At 41.4% G+C, this 15,911-nt stretch overlaps 1 protein-coding gene across 1 annotated transcript in view; it reads right to left on the reverse strand.

The window, feature by feature from the left end:
- Positions 1–15,911, reverse strand: part of LOC142103386 (serine/threonine-protein kinase Nek11-like) — a 146,822-nt gene that overhangs the window by 42,822 nt on the left and 88,089 nt on the right. Inside the window, exons 10-12 of the mRNA XM_075187450.1 lie at positions 10,695–10,814; positions 5,749–5,827; positions 508–556 (exon numbers count right to left, since the gene is read on the reverse strand). Of these exons, the coding sequence (XP_075043551.1) occupies positions 508–556; positions 5,749–5,827; positions 10,695–10,814 (248 nt within the window). The remainder of the gene's footprint in view (positions 1–507; positions 557–5,748; positions 5,828–10,694; positions 10,815–15,911) is intronic.

Genomic DNA, 15,911 nt, shown 5'->3' on the forward strand with positions numbered 1-15,911 from the left:
AGGAGGGGTGGGGAGGGGCTGAAGCACAGGGGATGGGGAGGGGCAGAAGCACAAGGAGGGACAGGGAGGGCCAGAAGCACAAGGAGGGACAGGGAGGGCCAGAAGCACAAGGAGGGACAGGGAGGGCCAGAAGCACAGGGGGCTGGGAGGGGCAGAAGCACAGGGGGCTGGGAGGGGCAGAAGCACAGGGGGTGGGGAGGGGCAGAATCACAAGGAGGGGCGGGGAGGAGCAGAAGCACAGGGGTCGGGGAGGGGCAGAAGCACAGGGAAAGTAGTCCCAGATGGAAAATGTGCTTTAAAATACAAACTTGAGATGGCTACATAACTTATCTGGGTAATTCTATGATTTTTTTTTAATATATATATATATATATATTTATTTATATATATAAATATATATATATATATAAGCAAGTTTTTGGCATCAATTTGCCATTCTTCTCAAGAAAACCTACTCCATCTGTAGTTCCTCCTTGGAGGAATTTAAATTAATTGATGGACCCTCACCTTTCTGATCACCGTCTGGCAGGTATGTGATGTCCTCCACCCAGCAGTCCTGCAAAACAAACAACAAAGAGAGCATTTCTATTGAGGGGTTTACATTTTGATTTTGACCACACAATGACTAGACGCATCCGTGTGCCAACTCCGTACTTGGCATGGGACACACTCGCTATGCCAATTGGCCAGTGCAGACTTCGTCTCCTCCACAAATGCCATCAAGATACTCTGCACACTTATGTGCTTTGGTGGAAAACTAGCAAGTTGAGCCACCAAAGAGTATTATGCCATGCGCCTGGGCTGTTTAATGCTTTGTAGACGAGGCCCAGAGAGTACAACGACTTGAGCAAGCTAAACAAGAATTGCAAAACACGTTGTTTTCCAATAAAAAAAGTGTATGCAGTCAAAATAAGTCTGACAGACACTGAAACTAAATAATCAACAAGAGGTGCATGATCTGAAGTAGAAGCTGCTGAAAGCCAAGCATGGTAGAGATGAACTGAACAATCTCTTGCATGAACAGTAGAATACCTGGACACACAGAGTATTGAGTATAAAGTGCTGACAACAGACACAAAAGGAGCCAGGAACTGTAGAGTGGACACACAACTTCTGTTGGGTGTGTGAAAAACAGTCTCTGAAACCTTAACTGGCATTGTGTGAGAAAGAAAACTGTAATGTAAACTGTCAAATTGATGCAGGACTTGCAATAGCAAACAATAAAAGACAACCTGCAGAATGATCTTCCTCTCTCACTACTCCACATCTGCTGCATCACTTTGCAAATCTCTACACTGGCTCCCTGTGTCCTCCAGAATCAAAATCAAATTACTCACCTTTACCTACAAAGCCTCAACAACACTACCCCTGCTTATGTCTCAAATCTCATATCAAAATAATCTCCTCCCGCGCTCTTATATCTACCTCTGACCTGCGCCCTGTCTCCTCTCTGGTAACCACCTCTCACTCCCGCCTACAAGACTTCTCTGTGCTGCCCCCACTTATAGAATTCCCTACCACACTCAATCAGACTTTTCCACAATCTTCAAATCTTTAGATGCTCTTTGAAAACCCATCTCTTGACCTTATCCTCAATAACACTATTCACACTAATGCACCCTCTCAACTGTCCCAATCTCCACTCTGAACCACATTTACCCCTCTTGTTACAGCTGTGCCCTCTTCCATTTAGAATGTAAGCTCTTTAATGAGCAGGGTCCTCCATACCCTTTGTTTTCATGTCTGTGTTTATTTTGTCTACCTTGTATGTGCCTGCTTTATGTATGTATGTACTGTTTTCCCTACTGTACTGCGCTGCGTAGCACTGTGGTGCCTTACACATCTACAATAATAATAATAATAATAATAATAATAATAATAATAATAATAATAATAATAATGAGTCACTCGGTTAGGGGCTGCTCTCCAGCTGTGGCAACCAATGTAATGCCTTCAGGTATATTGCTAGTACACAGAGGCGAAGAAGACAGAATAGAAGCTGGAAAGAGGTGGGAAGAGGTGAATAAGCACACTAGCAAAGAATCAATATTAGACTTAATACTTACAAGGGGTGACGGAGTATCAGAGGTAAGTATGGGTGAGAACCTTGGGTTATCAAGCAGTATGAAGATGGAGACTGACTCATACCACACAGCCACAAAGGCGTTACATATTAGGAGGCTGACTTTGAAGAGATAGAATAAGATGTAAGGTGCAGAGGCTCTTAAATGGAGTTGAAGAACATTGGGAAAAATTAAAATGCACAATATTAAATGCAGCAGACCCTTACGTCAGACAGTAAAGGAAAATCACCAAGGAATAAAACCCAATGTGTTTCTAAAAGAAAGTAGCAGGAATTGTTAAGGAAAATATACAAGGCTCAGGGGAATGAAGATGTGGATGTGTACCTTACTAGGCAGAAGCAGGTCAAGAAATAAATCAGATTAGCAAAAGCTGGAAAAAAGGCTCAGACAGTAGGAAAGAGGAACAAAACCTTTTTTTTTCTCTAGGTATATAAGTAAATTGAGGGACATGAGGGAGACACGAGCATAGTATATTATCTTAATTATGTTTGCTCGATATCCGCAGAAGAAAGTAAAGGAAATAGACCACAGTTAAGCAGCAAGAATAATGACAAAGAGGAGTAACAAGTCGGAGGAGAATATCCTACATATGTGTCTTAAAATAACAGAATTCTCAAAAGTGAAAGTGGACAAGTCAGTGGGGCCAGATGGAATATATCCAAAAGGTACCAAGGTAAAGAGGTGTTGGTAACACCAGAAAAATAATTATTATCAGTCACTATTAACAGGAAATACGTGAATACAGCTCCACAGCAGAGAAGAAGAAGAGAAGAGGCAGACCAGGGAGCATGACGTCAACAGAGGGGAAAGAGAACGGAAACAAACTGAAAGAAATAATTACAGAATGTCTCAGATTCACCAATTTATAAGATCCCACACAGCTTGGGTTTACTGGGGGGACGATCATATAAAAAAAATTATCTGATTGACCTTTTTGACTGGATGACTAAGATAGTAGGTCACGGTGGAGCTGCAGCTGTAGCTTTACGCCTTTAACCTTGTACCACACCAAAGACTGCTACATACATCAGAATGCTTGAGACTATATAGGTGGTTGAATGGAAAAGATGTTGGTGGAACGATAGTTAGCAGAGAGTTGTAGTAAATAGAATGGATTCAGATGAGGGAGATGTTTCCAGTAGATCCCAGGAATCTGTACTGAGACCAGTGCACGTTACCATCTTTATTGGCGACATTACTGCATTGTTTAACTTTATTTGCAAAGTTTATTTGAAAGTTATACAACAGTATAGACACACTGGTGGCAAGGGGTAAGAAATGATTGTTGATATAGGTAAGCTTTAGGAATGGTTACTATTGTGGAACTTAAGACTCTCAATAAAGGCTGAGTATAGTAACATCGGCACTAATACCATTAACTACTATGAATATTAATAATAATTATTAATATTACTATAAAGTACTATTAACTACAAAGGAGAAAAAGCATTTAGTAATTGCTATTTCAAATGACTTAAAGGTGAGCAAACAATGTAACAAAGCAATGGGATAGGCCAATCGGATGCTGGTTTGCATAGGGAGAGGAAGTAATAGCAGAAAAAGGTGTATTAATGCCACTTTACATGTCATTGGCTGGAATACAGTGAATAATGTGATCAGCTCTTGAGGCCATATCTCCAGAAAAATTGAAATAAATTTGGGATTACGCAAAGCACGGCAAATAAAATGGTGCACGTTGTAAATCACAAAACCAACCGGAAAACACTAGAGGACCTCAATGTGCATATCCTGGAGAAGACAAGGGAAAGGGAGGATATGACTGCTGAATGACCCCAATGTCTGTCCAAATACTGGTGAGCAAAAGTTGCAGCTGCAGGAAAAAGTCTAGGAGGCAGTAGAGACTTAGCTTTGTCATCAGTGACTGTGATGGAGAACTTGCCTGAGATTGAGATTGTCCTATAGTTGAAGGATGTCAAAAGTAGTAAAACTGCTGCGAACAATGTTCCTTCCATCTAGTGGGACAAATCCCAAGGACAATATCTAACATTACCAAAGAAAAATAGAGATGTTTGCTGCAGAGGATAGGTGTGCCAAAGAGGCTGCAGAGGATAGCGGTGTCCAAAGAGGCTGCAGAGCATTGCGGTGGCCAAAGAGGCTGCAGAGCATAGCGGTGGCCAAAGAGGCTGCAGAGCATAGCGGTGGCCAAAGAGGCTGCAGAGGATAGTGGTGGCCAAAGAGGCTGCAGAGCATAGCGGTGGCCAAAGAGGCTGCAGAGGATAGCGCTGTCCAAAGAGGCTGCAGAGGATAGCAGTGTCCACAGAGGCTGCAGAGGATAGCGCTGTCCAAAGAGGCTGCAGAGGATAGCGCTGTCCAAAGAGGCTGCAGAGGATAGCGCTGTCCAAAGAGGCTGCAGAGGATAGCGGTGGCCAAAGAGGCTGCAGAGGATAGCGCTGTCCAAAGAGGCTGCAGAGGATAGCGCTGTCCAAAGAGGCTGCAGAGGATAGCGCTGTCCAAAGAGGCTGCAGAGGATAGCGCTGTCCAAAGAGGCTGCAGAGGATAGCGGTGGCCAAAGAGGCTGCAGAGGATAGCGGTGGCCAAAGAGGCTGCAGAGGATAGCGCTGTCCAAAGAGGCTGCAGACGATAGCGCTGTCCAAAGAGGCTGCAGAGGATAGCACTGTCCAAAGAGGCTGCAGAGGATAGCGCTGTCCAAAGAGGCTGCAGAGGATAGCGCTGTCCAAAGAGGCTGCAGAGGATAGCGCTGTCCAAAGAGGCTGCGGAGGATAGCAGTGTCCAAAGAGGCTGCAGAGGATAGCAGTGTCCATAGATCATTTTGCTGTTCAGGATATGAAAATAATCTGGATAGGGGGTGGATAGGTTTTCTTGATGTTACCAGACTTCTTTTCTACTTTTGTTGAGTATGTTCATTTAAATCACATAATCCACCATTATCACACAAACCGCCTGCACAGACGGGCCATTTAATTCCATTATGTGAAGTTCAGTAAAATATATGAAATTCTTTATATATAGATGCGACGCCCCTTCGTCATTTCATAAATGACCCCTAGTAAATTTAGCACTGAGAAACGAATCTCCCTTTCAAGTATCCTGGGGGCGCTTACCAGGCATCATAAGCATTTCTGAGATAAACGTGACAATTAAAATCATCATATGATTTTGTAATTCTTTACTGAACATAATTTTAATGTAGTTTAAATTGCTCTGTAATCCGTTCATCTGAAATCTCTTCATACACATCTATACTAGTGCAATATAAAGCTGGTCTCGTGAAGCATTGGAATAATATGTCACAGCACTGTTGTGTATACCTAGGGGACATGTCGTTTCATTATTTATTCCTGTGTATCTCAGCGGGATGTTGATGTTGTTCCCCACTGTATTATTATATATTAATCTGTGTCATAATGGAAAGGAAAATTCATGGATGGGCGCTAAATGGATGAATTAACTTGTTTTTCACAAATTAGGGCTTGTTTTCATGGCACGGCGTGGATTCTGTAGCTAAATGTCAATACCCAGAATCCTTTGCTGCATTGGCGATACTATATACAAGATAATTATGTGATAGGATCAAATGTGACATGTTCGATGCTCATGAAAGATGTAACATTTTAATTGCGCGATATGTCATTACCTCTACCACTGTCAAACCACCCTCTGACATTACAGGGGATACACTTACCTCTTCCTCATTAGCTTCATATCTCGTGTGCTGCTCCAGTTTCTGGTGGTTTTCCTGATAGACACGTTCAACCGCTCTTCTGCAAGAGAGAGAACAAGGCTAATTTACGTCCACGCAAACCCACAGCTCAATTCTCGTCTGTGACGTCATGCGCTTACTTTTGCTAAACCTGATCAGGCAGAAGAGCAGGTTTACAAGGTTCACTAGGACATAAAATCATTCCTGGCAAACAAACTTAATCCCAGCCAATAGTTCATGTATAGAAAAAAAGAAACAGCTCTGGAAGCCAATTGCCTATACCATAAATGGTAAAATACAAGCAATTTATTAAAATACAAATACATGAAAACAAAATGCATATAATATAATATCCTCTATAAAGTGTCACAGCAAAAAGTACACATTAATGCTTAAATTGACTTCGAATAAACACAATGCACTGGAGATGGATCAAAAAATAAATGCAAATAAAGTTGTATCATAGAGTCTGGATAACATCCAAGGATCACTAGGGTTAATTTAAGAGATATTACATATTATTAGTCCACCTTGAATGAAATAATGTTTATTGGCCGAGAAACTAAAAGTCTCAACACTTGATCATTCTATGTCATGTTTCTGCTTTTCATAAAGAATAAGTGAACTCCACATAGGTTGTATCAGGTAGTTTTCCCAGGTTCAATAAATGTAAAAGTCCATAAATTGAATAAATAAAACTGCTTCCTTAGAAATAGAACTCTCCGTAATGATGGAATGTGTAAGGGTTCAATAATGTGGGCTTCCTCAGGAAGATCTAGGAATTGACTAACAAGCCCACTGTATCCACTTCCACTGGTCTCCAAACAAAGCACAAAGCACTGTCATAATAGTTCATGTATGCAGGGGCAGGTTGGGCTGGGTGGCATCTGCCCCCCCCCCCTCCCCCTCCCCCCCGGGCCGGTCCGGGCAGGCAGGGACTACCTTGGGTTGGGTCACTGGGCCATCTGCATTTTTGTCATTTAAAATAGGCTGCTGAGTCAAGTCTTGTTCCCCCCCTGGCTAAAGTTTGCCAGCCCTCCCCTGCATATATGCACCCATACAATGACTATCGGTCAACGAGGGTTATGGATATGGTTCTGATCTCCGTGCCAGCCTGTAAAAATAAAATAAAACCTTTTTGTGCCCAGTCCAGCCACATCAACAATTCTGGCAACTACCATAGCTGCCAGATTGCCAACCCAGACATGATTACCTATTTCATCCCTAAGTAGAATCTCGCTTCTGTTTGTTATTTGCAGGGGCATGCTAGATAACAGAATACTATGAATGTAATATTACAGTCTATATTGTATAAAAGACTGGTATTATCACTTTTACAATTAGACCTACCCTCAAAGTGCCGCAGATAAATCTTACCCTCATTATAGGCTCACCTCTGGATATTCAAAATAATAATTTCCGGTCTCTTGTCTACTGTCTTTTGCAAAACGATTTGTTAGCTACAATTACATAACTCAAAACAGGCACCAGATATGGTGCGCAGCAAGGAATCATGTAGTTTAGAGAGAGAGCGCCCTATTCTGGTAGAAGGAGAGAGTACTTCATCAATGCCAGGCATCATCCTTGACTTGTCCAGGTCACGAGAACTACTGAGAAGGATGTTATTTCAAATCTCTAAACAAAAATAGGACAGGGTGACCCTGAGCCGTTCCCCTTTCAGGTGGCTGTGTGGGATGTTTATGGAATATACAGCATTTTAATGAACAGTGAACAGTAACCCATTCGGAAATGGAACATATTCATGTTCCCTGTCATTAGAATATCTGGGGACTGCTTTTTTTTATACCAAATTTTCTTTCTGATCAAGGATATAGGCCAGTAACAAGAGTACAAATCACATTTATTATGGGACCCCAGAGTAGAGGTTCCCTGAAATAGAATTTTTCTGGTTTAATCATTTTTTTTACTGCATATTGTATTTTTTTTAAGCTAAATGAAAATTGGGACTCCCAGCACATCAAATGAGACCCCCAGGTCTTATATATCCCCAAATATATATTTCCCAAAGTAGGAAGAAAGATCACCACATTAAAAAATGGTTAACGTGACATAATTGTTTCTCTGTTTCTAATGTAAGGAAATGAGGGCAGGGGGTATTTGATCAGTAGAACATTAAAGTTGGGGAGGGGGACATGAAAAAAAAAACAAATCTGGGACGATTAGACAGAGCGGAGAGAAGAAAATAATTATCCAGAGATAGAGAGAAGCAACGAAGGCTTATAATGAGGTTTCGCTGATCGACAAGAGAGAGAGAGCTCTACAGAAAAAAAAAAGATAATTGCTTGATAGATTCTATTACTTTTTTAGAAACAGAGATGGTAAATGATGGCTAAGTGTATTTAATTAGAGTGGGGGTGTCTGCTGGCTGCTAGATTCTCAGAAGCAGTCAGAGTGCAGGTGTGAGAAAGAACAGTAACACATTGTGTGCGAGTGGGAACAGGGAAGAGGGGGGGGGGGGGCGCCAACTATTTTAGACCAGGCAGCAAGAGTCTCTCCGGATCTCTCCTTCTCTAAGACAATGGCATGCCCTGGACTAGCGAGACTGCCAACCCTTATGAGTTTGATTCCCGACCATGGCCTTATCTGTGTGGAGTTTGTATGATCTCCCCGTGTTTGCGTGGGTTTCCTCCGGGTGCTCCAGTTTCCTCCCACACTCCAAAAACATTCTGGTAGGTTAATTGGCTGCTATTAAATTGCCCTTAGTCTCTCTCCGTCTGTGTGTGTGTATGTTAGATTGTAAGCTCCCATGGGGCAGGGACTTATTTGAATGAGTTCTCTGTGCAGCGCTGCGGAATTTGTGGCGCTATATAAATAAATGATGATGATATAGCGTATGAACGTTCCCTGGATGATTGAAGTCCGTCTGTTTCTTACATGTTTCTAATTGGCCGCCGAGCCTGTATCATTTCTATGTGTCGGTAATTAGGGATGAGTTGGCAACCCTAGCCACCTCTCTCTCCATTATGTTTCCTAATAAGTGAAAGCGTAATAAGTTGGAACTGAGCTAATAGCGCGTTTCATGCTATAAATGTGTGTTAGACAGAATCTTGCATCAAAGATTTGTTGTCAGTGATTCCTTAATTCTCACACATCTGGAGTGTGCACAATGATTAACAAAAACAAGTGTACTATATTTATATACAAAGCGCGCCCAACGTGACTGCTACAGATTAATAACAATATAATTCTATTACACCATACTTGTCTACTTTCTTGAATTTTGGGGATTTCTCACGGACTCCCAGGAGAACAGGGCACCCTCCCTGGGTGGAGGCGGGGTTTGATTAAGCCGTTTTATGCAATCATGGACCACACCACACCCCGCGTGCGCTCGCTATATGATGACAGGAATGGCGGAATTGCGCAGCGGGAGCCTTGATGATGTGGATCGCGCCACCCCCTGAAGTTGCCACTTAAACCTCCCCTCTAAGTTCTTCTATCTAACCACTGGAATAATTATAATGCAATCCTATTACACTCTATACAGACATAGGACACTATTATCATTCAATGACCACTGGACATAATACTAACACAATTTCATTGCATTGTAGACAAACATATTGTAAGACACTATGATGTTATGGCATGATATTAATACAAATCTATTATGTATACAGATATAGGACACCAGACATTATGAAGGGAGGAACTGGGCCTACATAGGTGGGTTGGAATATTCCATGGAGAAAGCAGGTAGCTACAGTAGTGTGTTTTTCCATACCAGTGGAACAAGTATTAAAGCGAATCAACTCACTCTTTCCTCATGATCAACTCCTAGGGGTAGATTTATCCAACCTTCTAAACAGAAACAGTGTCTAGCTATCATTTTCTAGTACATTCTAAAAATGATAGCTAGAATCTGATTGGTTGCTATGGGCAACACCTCCACATTCCCCTTTGTAATGTTTGATAAATCTACCCCCCTAGTAAACAGATAGTCAACAATCTTATTACTATTGGTTCAGTCCACAATATGGCTGCCTGTACTGTGTGTAGATGAGCGGTGGACTTCAGTATCACTGTTTCTAAGACGCTTTGTAGTCGGTAGCCAATGCATTTATAACTCACAATAAGCCCCAAATGAACGTAGAGATATTTATAAGAAAAATTGACCAGAAGTATAATCAAGTCGTACTAGAAGACCAAAAAAAAGAAAAACAAACCATTGGCCACACAAAATTAAATTATTGACCCAGAGGGAAGGTAACATGAGTGGAAAAACTGATAATCTTATTCACACAATTAGATTTTGCTAATGGCGATCTCGGGTAACATGAACGGTGATGACTGGCCACTTTGTAGGACAATAAAGTGAGACAATAATATAACCACATTAACGGATTACCAACAGACATTAGATGGGGTATGAGTTGCCAGGAGCTGTGGCCCACAGAGTAACAAGTAATCTGACCGTGAGGATTCAAAATTCAACAGAAAATTAGTTTGAATGATAATTTATTGGGTATTAAAACCAGAAATAGAGAGGCTCAGTACGCTCAAAAAGTGGTTAAATGTAATTGGCATCACCATGGGCAAGTTACCTGGAGCAACCTATAGGAGATTATTATTAAGGGTGGAGAGAAGGAAAATACATTCCAAATAAATAATTGCTCCAATATAAAATGTCTCCATTGTCTACACTCAGGGCAGCCATTTTGTGAGTGGCACCAATATGTCTAAGAATTCAGATGATCAATGCACTAGAAGCCAGTGACCACCCCCAGAGGAAGACATTTTGTGAACTGAATCAATATATCAATATTATTATGTGAAAGTCGAAATGAATGAAGGCCTTCGGTGATGTCACAGACTGCAATCTCATGCACATTGGTCCAACCCACAAAATGGCTGCTCCACTGCCTGCATGCAGGCGACAGCTGCACTTCAACTCCATTATAACTTACTTTATCTTCTTCATATGGGTGTCCGGATGCTCTTCCTGTCGAATCCTTCGGCGCTGGCGTGGAGCCATCTCTTGCACCTCCCTCATGGCTCGTAAACTGTCTAGATGGAGCTTCTCCTGCCTGTGAGGCAGAACCATATCTTAATGTAGGATACCGAGAGAGATTATATCCTTAAAACATATATACACGTCCGAAAAGGTCACAAACACACAAATTATAAAAACGGTGCTTGCGTCTGTCCACCGAAGGCTTTATTATAGAGAGAGATTTACCTTAATATGATGATTTTTATATAATGAATAGCAGCATCAAGACATAATTTATAAATAAATAGTTTAAGCAAAAACAACAGTATAGTCCAGCGGTCAGGGAACATTTTTACAGTTTACCCCAAAATATATTTAGATACACCGACTTTACCCCCTTGATTTGAATGGAAGGAAATCATATATTATTAATTATTGGAATTCCAAATTTATTTGAATCTATTAAACTTCAAAACTTCAGGTTTTGGAGAAATGATGTTGCTTCATTTTTGATACGAGAGCATCAATATTGGGGAATTTTGATGTCAGAGCAATTTGGATACAGTCTTCAGCGTCCAATCGATTTCTCTGCTTTGCTTTTACGTTCGTTAGAGTGGAAAATCCTTGTTCGCAAAGGTAGGTTGTTGCAAATGGCAGCAACTTTTTGACTGCCTCCTCATGTGCAATTTTGAATGCCTTTGCAGCTGTTGACATCCAAAAATATGACAGATCTGCTTTGTTTTCAAATGCAATACGTGCTTCATTATTGCACCGAAGCTCAAGAAGTGCCTCTGCCAACCCTTGAGGCTCTTCTGGTACAACAGCAATTTGACATTTAAAGGGGTCTACAATCCAACTGACAGCATGTGAATCGGCAGCATTACCCCCAGGAATTTTATTTTTACCTCATTTTGGGTAATTTACTTCCGACCACTGGTATAGTCAAAGTGCTACAAGTCGATCACAAATTTGTCCTTTAATTCAAATTAGACAATTTGCTACATAACTTTATTGACCACAAAACAGGACGACAAATCAAATTTGGAAGAACTGTAGGCATTAAAAACAATAGTTGTGTGCGGAGGTGGCCATTTTGTGAGAGGAGCCAATATTCACTAGTATGGAATCTATAAACTCACTAGACACTAATAACATCACTTTGATGTCACTGAGCATGTCTGCATGTGACATTATGAGCATGGGAGTATGTCAGCTTTATGTATAAAAATTAATTGTCCTAGATTATAGACATAAAACTGCTTTATTGGTACTTAAGGTGGTCACACAAGTGCAGGCTTGGATGGCTGATATGGTTATTTTCTTATCAGATTGATTTCCCTAATACTGTGTAAACAAGATTTTGTGCATTGTGGAATTAATAAACATTTTATGATTATATGGTTCTTAGGAGTTCAAGGTTTCAATGAAATTGTGATCCTGCAAAGAAATAACATTCATCTCTCTGTGACAATATCGGTGACATTTTCCAAGAACATGTACTTCTTATATCAGGAACTGCTGACAGCCAGAGAATACCCATCAACAAAGGACATATTCTGACAATGTCCGGGCTGCTAGCTATCCTTCTGCAAGCTCTTAAACAGGGGAATCAGGTACACCAGCCCTTTATGGGTCCTTTGATACCAGAGTTATGATTGACTTTCATGTATGTAACGCGATGCTGGGCCGTGACAAAGGTCATTGTATTTGTGACAGACAAAGTCACCCGGCCCTTGTGAATCCCTTAGCTTGTCGCCCAACGTCAGGGCTGTCCTTCTGCACAAGTGCTTCTTGCTGTGCTCTCTTCACCGTGGGAAGAGAGTGCCAGACTCTGAATTGGGCAGAAGTGGGAAGTCGATAGCAAATGGACGAGTCCTATCTCCTCCTGTGCTGCTAATTGATTCCTGCGCGCTCCCCCCAAGGGCCCGGAGACCATTCAACAGAGACTCAGCTCAGCTTCCCGACTCCAAGGCAAAACCACAGCATCAATAAAAGATCAGCAGCCAGCGACTGGGCTTAACTCTCACTCTGCCAGCAAATGGGTTAACCCCTCATCAACCGGCTCCTACCACATAGTGGGGCGCTACTACAGTAAGGTTATTGCTAGGTTGCAAGCGTTTACATATTTATGTGCTATAACTAAATTATGACCTCACTCTTACACTAAAATGCCCTTCAGCCTCTACGAGACATTCCTCATCACCATTTATTTATATAGCGCCACTGATTCCGCAGCGCTGTACAGAGAACTCACTCACATCAGTCCCTGCCCCATTGGAGCTTACAGTCTAAATTCCCTAACATACACACACACAGACCGAGAAAGAGAGACTAGGGTCAATTTTAATAGGAGCCAATTAACCTACCAGTATGTTTTTGTCTGGCTATGACTTTAACTTCAACAGCATCTGTGGGGCTCAAAGGTAATCAACTTTCAGCTAAGTTGTATCACAATACTCTTTTGTAGAAAGAAGAAGCTTTAAAGGAAAACTTAAAACACATTTAAAAATATGGTATAACACTTCCCTTCCACCAACTAGAGCAACTGGGATCAGCAAACAGAGTCTTTCCATCCCATCGGACACCCAACATGGACACATGTGACAACTAATATAGAACAATTTAAATGGCACCAAATCTACCTCTCCTACCATGACCTCTCTGTATAGATGTCCCAAAATTGCCAAAAACTCAACATGTCTAAAAACAGAGCTTGTCATCTTCCCTCCTCCCAGAGTCACCACCTCCCCTCAAATCTTCCTCGCTGTCACCAAAATTTCCTAAGTCTCCCAAGCCTTGGTGTCATCTTCTGCACTCTGTGTTATTATGTTCCCCACTTTTTAGCACCATGGAGGACTGTGGTGCCCTACACAAACAAAGGCAAAAATAATATAACAATTAGAACATTATAATAAGATTGATCAGCTTTTCTTCTCCCCAGTAGGAAGCTATTATTTTTGTATTTTTATGTATTGCTAGTTTATACATCAAGCATGTGCAATCATTGACAAATTAGATAATTGTATATGCATTAAATTGGCCATTTCATGGTTAAAGACCCACAGAAATTTGGATGGCTCTACTTTATAAAGAGTTTTAACAATCATATTTAAATTTTTATTGGTCATTCATTAACTACACAATAAACAATGTGCAGGCAATAGATACAAAATGATTATTCAAACGGACTGTATCTGAATCTACGCGACTAATGGCTACTTGTCACTGTATAATGAAGCTTCAAAAGTGATACTGGTGGTTTTGAACACCCATTTCTCTTCAAAGGAGTTGTAGACATTGGTAGCACAATTGGCTGTGAGCGACTCACGACCAATCAGACCCCAGCCTTTTAAGCACAGAATGCCTCTGTCTGATCACGGTCAAATCTACCAATTAACATTCATAGTATGGGAGTATACAAGGCCTTTAAGCTGTAGGAGCAAAAAGTACTTGTTATATGCAAATCAAAAGTGATCTCATAAGAAATCCAACCTTACAATTTATCAAATAAAACATTGCACTCTTCAATATGCATAGCTTAAAGAAATTGAGGACATTATGTAAATACCAAGTATAGATAACAATTGTACTGTGTATATATACATCCTGTGCTACCATAGTCTACAGTCCTCATTGGGTAACAAATAAATAAACAATTAAAGACTGTTAAGCTGGATACACACTACAGAATTTTCCACCAACTTTTTATGCCGAGCGATTTTACATGCGATCGATGGTCCGATCGCTCGGTCCATGGACTGCATACACACTAGCCTTGTTTAGGAGGATAAAGGGAAGAGCGGACGTCCCTTTAGCGACTTTTTACAGCCATGTTGTCGTGAGCAATGACTGTAATTTCGTACTCACTGTTGTGGATCGGTCGGAAACTTATACACACTACACAGCGGAAACGAGATTGGAACGAAAATATTTAACGGTACGACCAACCAAATGAGGCGACAATCGTCCACTTGGGCAGACTTTCGACCATCGTGTCACAACACACACTGACCCGACTTTTGAACGAGCGGTCGTATGTTGGCTGATTGAGCCGATTATTGGACGAAAACTGTGTAGTGTGTACCCAGCTTTAGATCTCTATATTGCCAGCTGTCACCAATCAATCATGCTGTATTGTTTTTTACCCTAATTTAAAGATGACAATTACTAATTTTTCATTTATATCAGCCAGTTGATGATAAAAGGATTCTCAAATCATTGTTGCTAATTTTCTTGTTGACTTATTGGTAAAATATATAATTTATGAAGTTGTCCTATGGAGGGCCTCTTCTTCATCTACACTCCTCAGTCTAGTAACCTTGTGTTCTCCAATATCAGTGCCATATCCAGAATCTCCATCTCTACCTTCCCCCTCTCTGACCACAACTTCCTGTCCTTCTACCTCACCTACACCCAAATCTGTGAGCACACAGTGACCTCTAAATGGCTTTGACCCAATGCACTTTTCTGCCACACATGAACTACTCTTCTCTTCCATTTCTACCCCGTGCTGTAGTCTCTTTCTAACCAACTACACTCACCATCAGCCCTAATCTACAGTGATCCAACCCCCAACCCTAATACTTTAAACCGATCCGCCTCCCAAAAAGTGCACTCGTATCGCCGATCACCAATGAAGAAAATCTCACTCCAAACTTTGTGCTGCGCTGACAGATTTTGACCTTTGTCTTTTCCTGACTATTCCTCTGCTTGCTGATTCTGTTCATTTAAGCAGCATCCTGCTGACCTTGGCTAGTCTGACTATACTGCCTTCAGAGCTACTTACCTATAGTGCTCTGCCCACCACGCTAAGGGTTCTCTGGTTGTGTCAATCTTAGCTGGTGTTGTATCCACAATCCTGACTGCTACAAAATCAACACCATCCATCTAGAAATCTCTTCTCGCCAGATTCATCACCCCTCAGTTCTTTCACTCCTGTTACTGAGGACACGGTCTTAACACAGCTCTCTTCCTCTTCCCCCTCAACCTGTCCCGTTGTCCCAGCTTTTCAATTCCCCCCAATGTGTGCTTGTACTTAGCTAATCTCTTCAGCTTATTTCTCTCCACTGGCACCTTTCCTTCCGTCTTGAGACATGCGCTCATCTCTTTAATCCTCAAGAGACTATTTCTTGATCTCTTGACTCTACCACTCTCACCAGCAAACTCCCCACTTCTTTGTGCTTACAAACTA

This window comes from Mixophyes fleayi, chromosome 10 (genome assembly GCF_038048845.1).
Source record: "Mixophyes fleayi isolate aMixFle1 chromosome 10, aMixFle1.hap1, whole genome shotgun sequence".
Taxonomy (NCBI): domain Eukaryota; kingdom Metazoa; phylum Chordata; class Amphibia; order Anura; family Limnodynastidae; genus Mixophyes; species Mixophyes fleayi.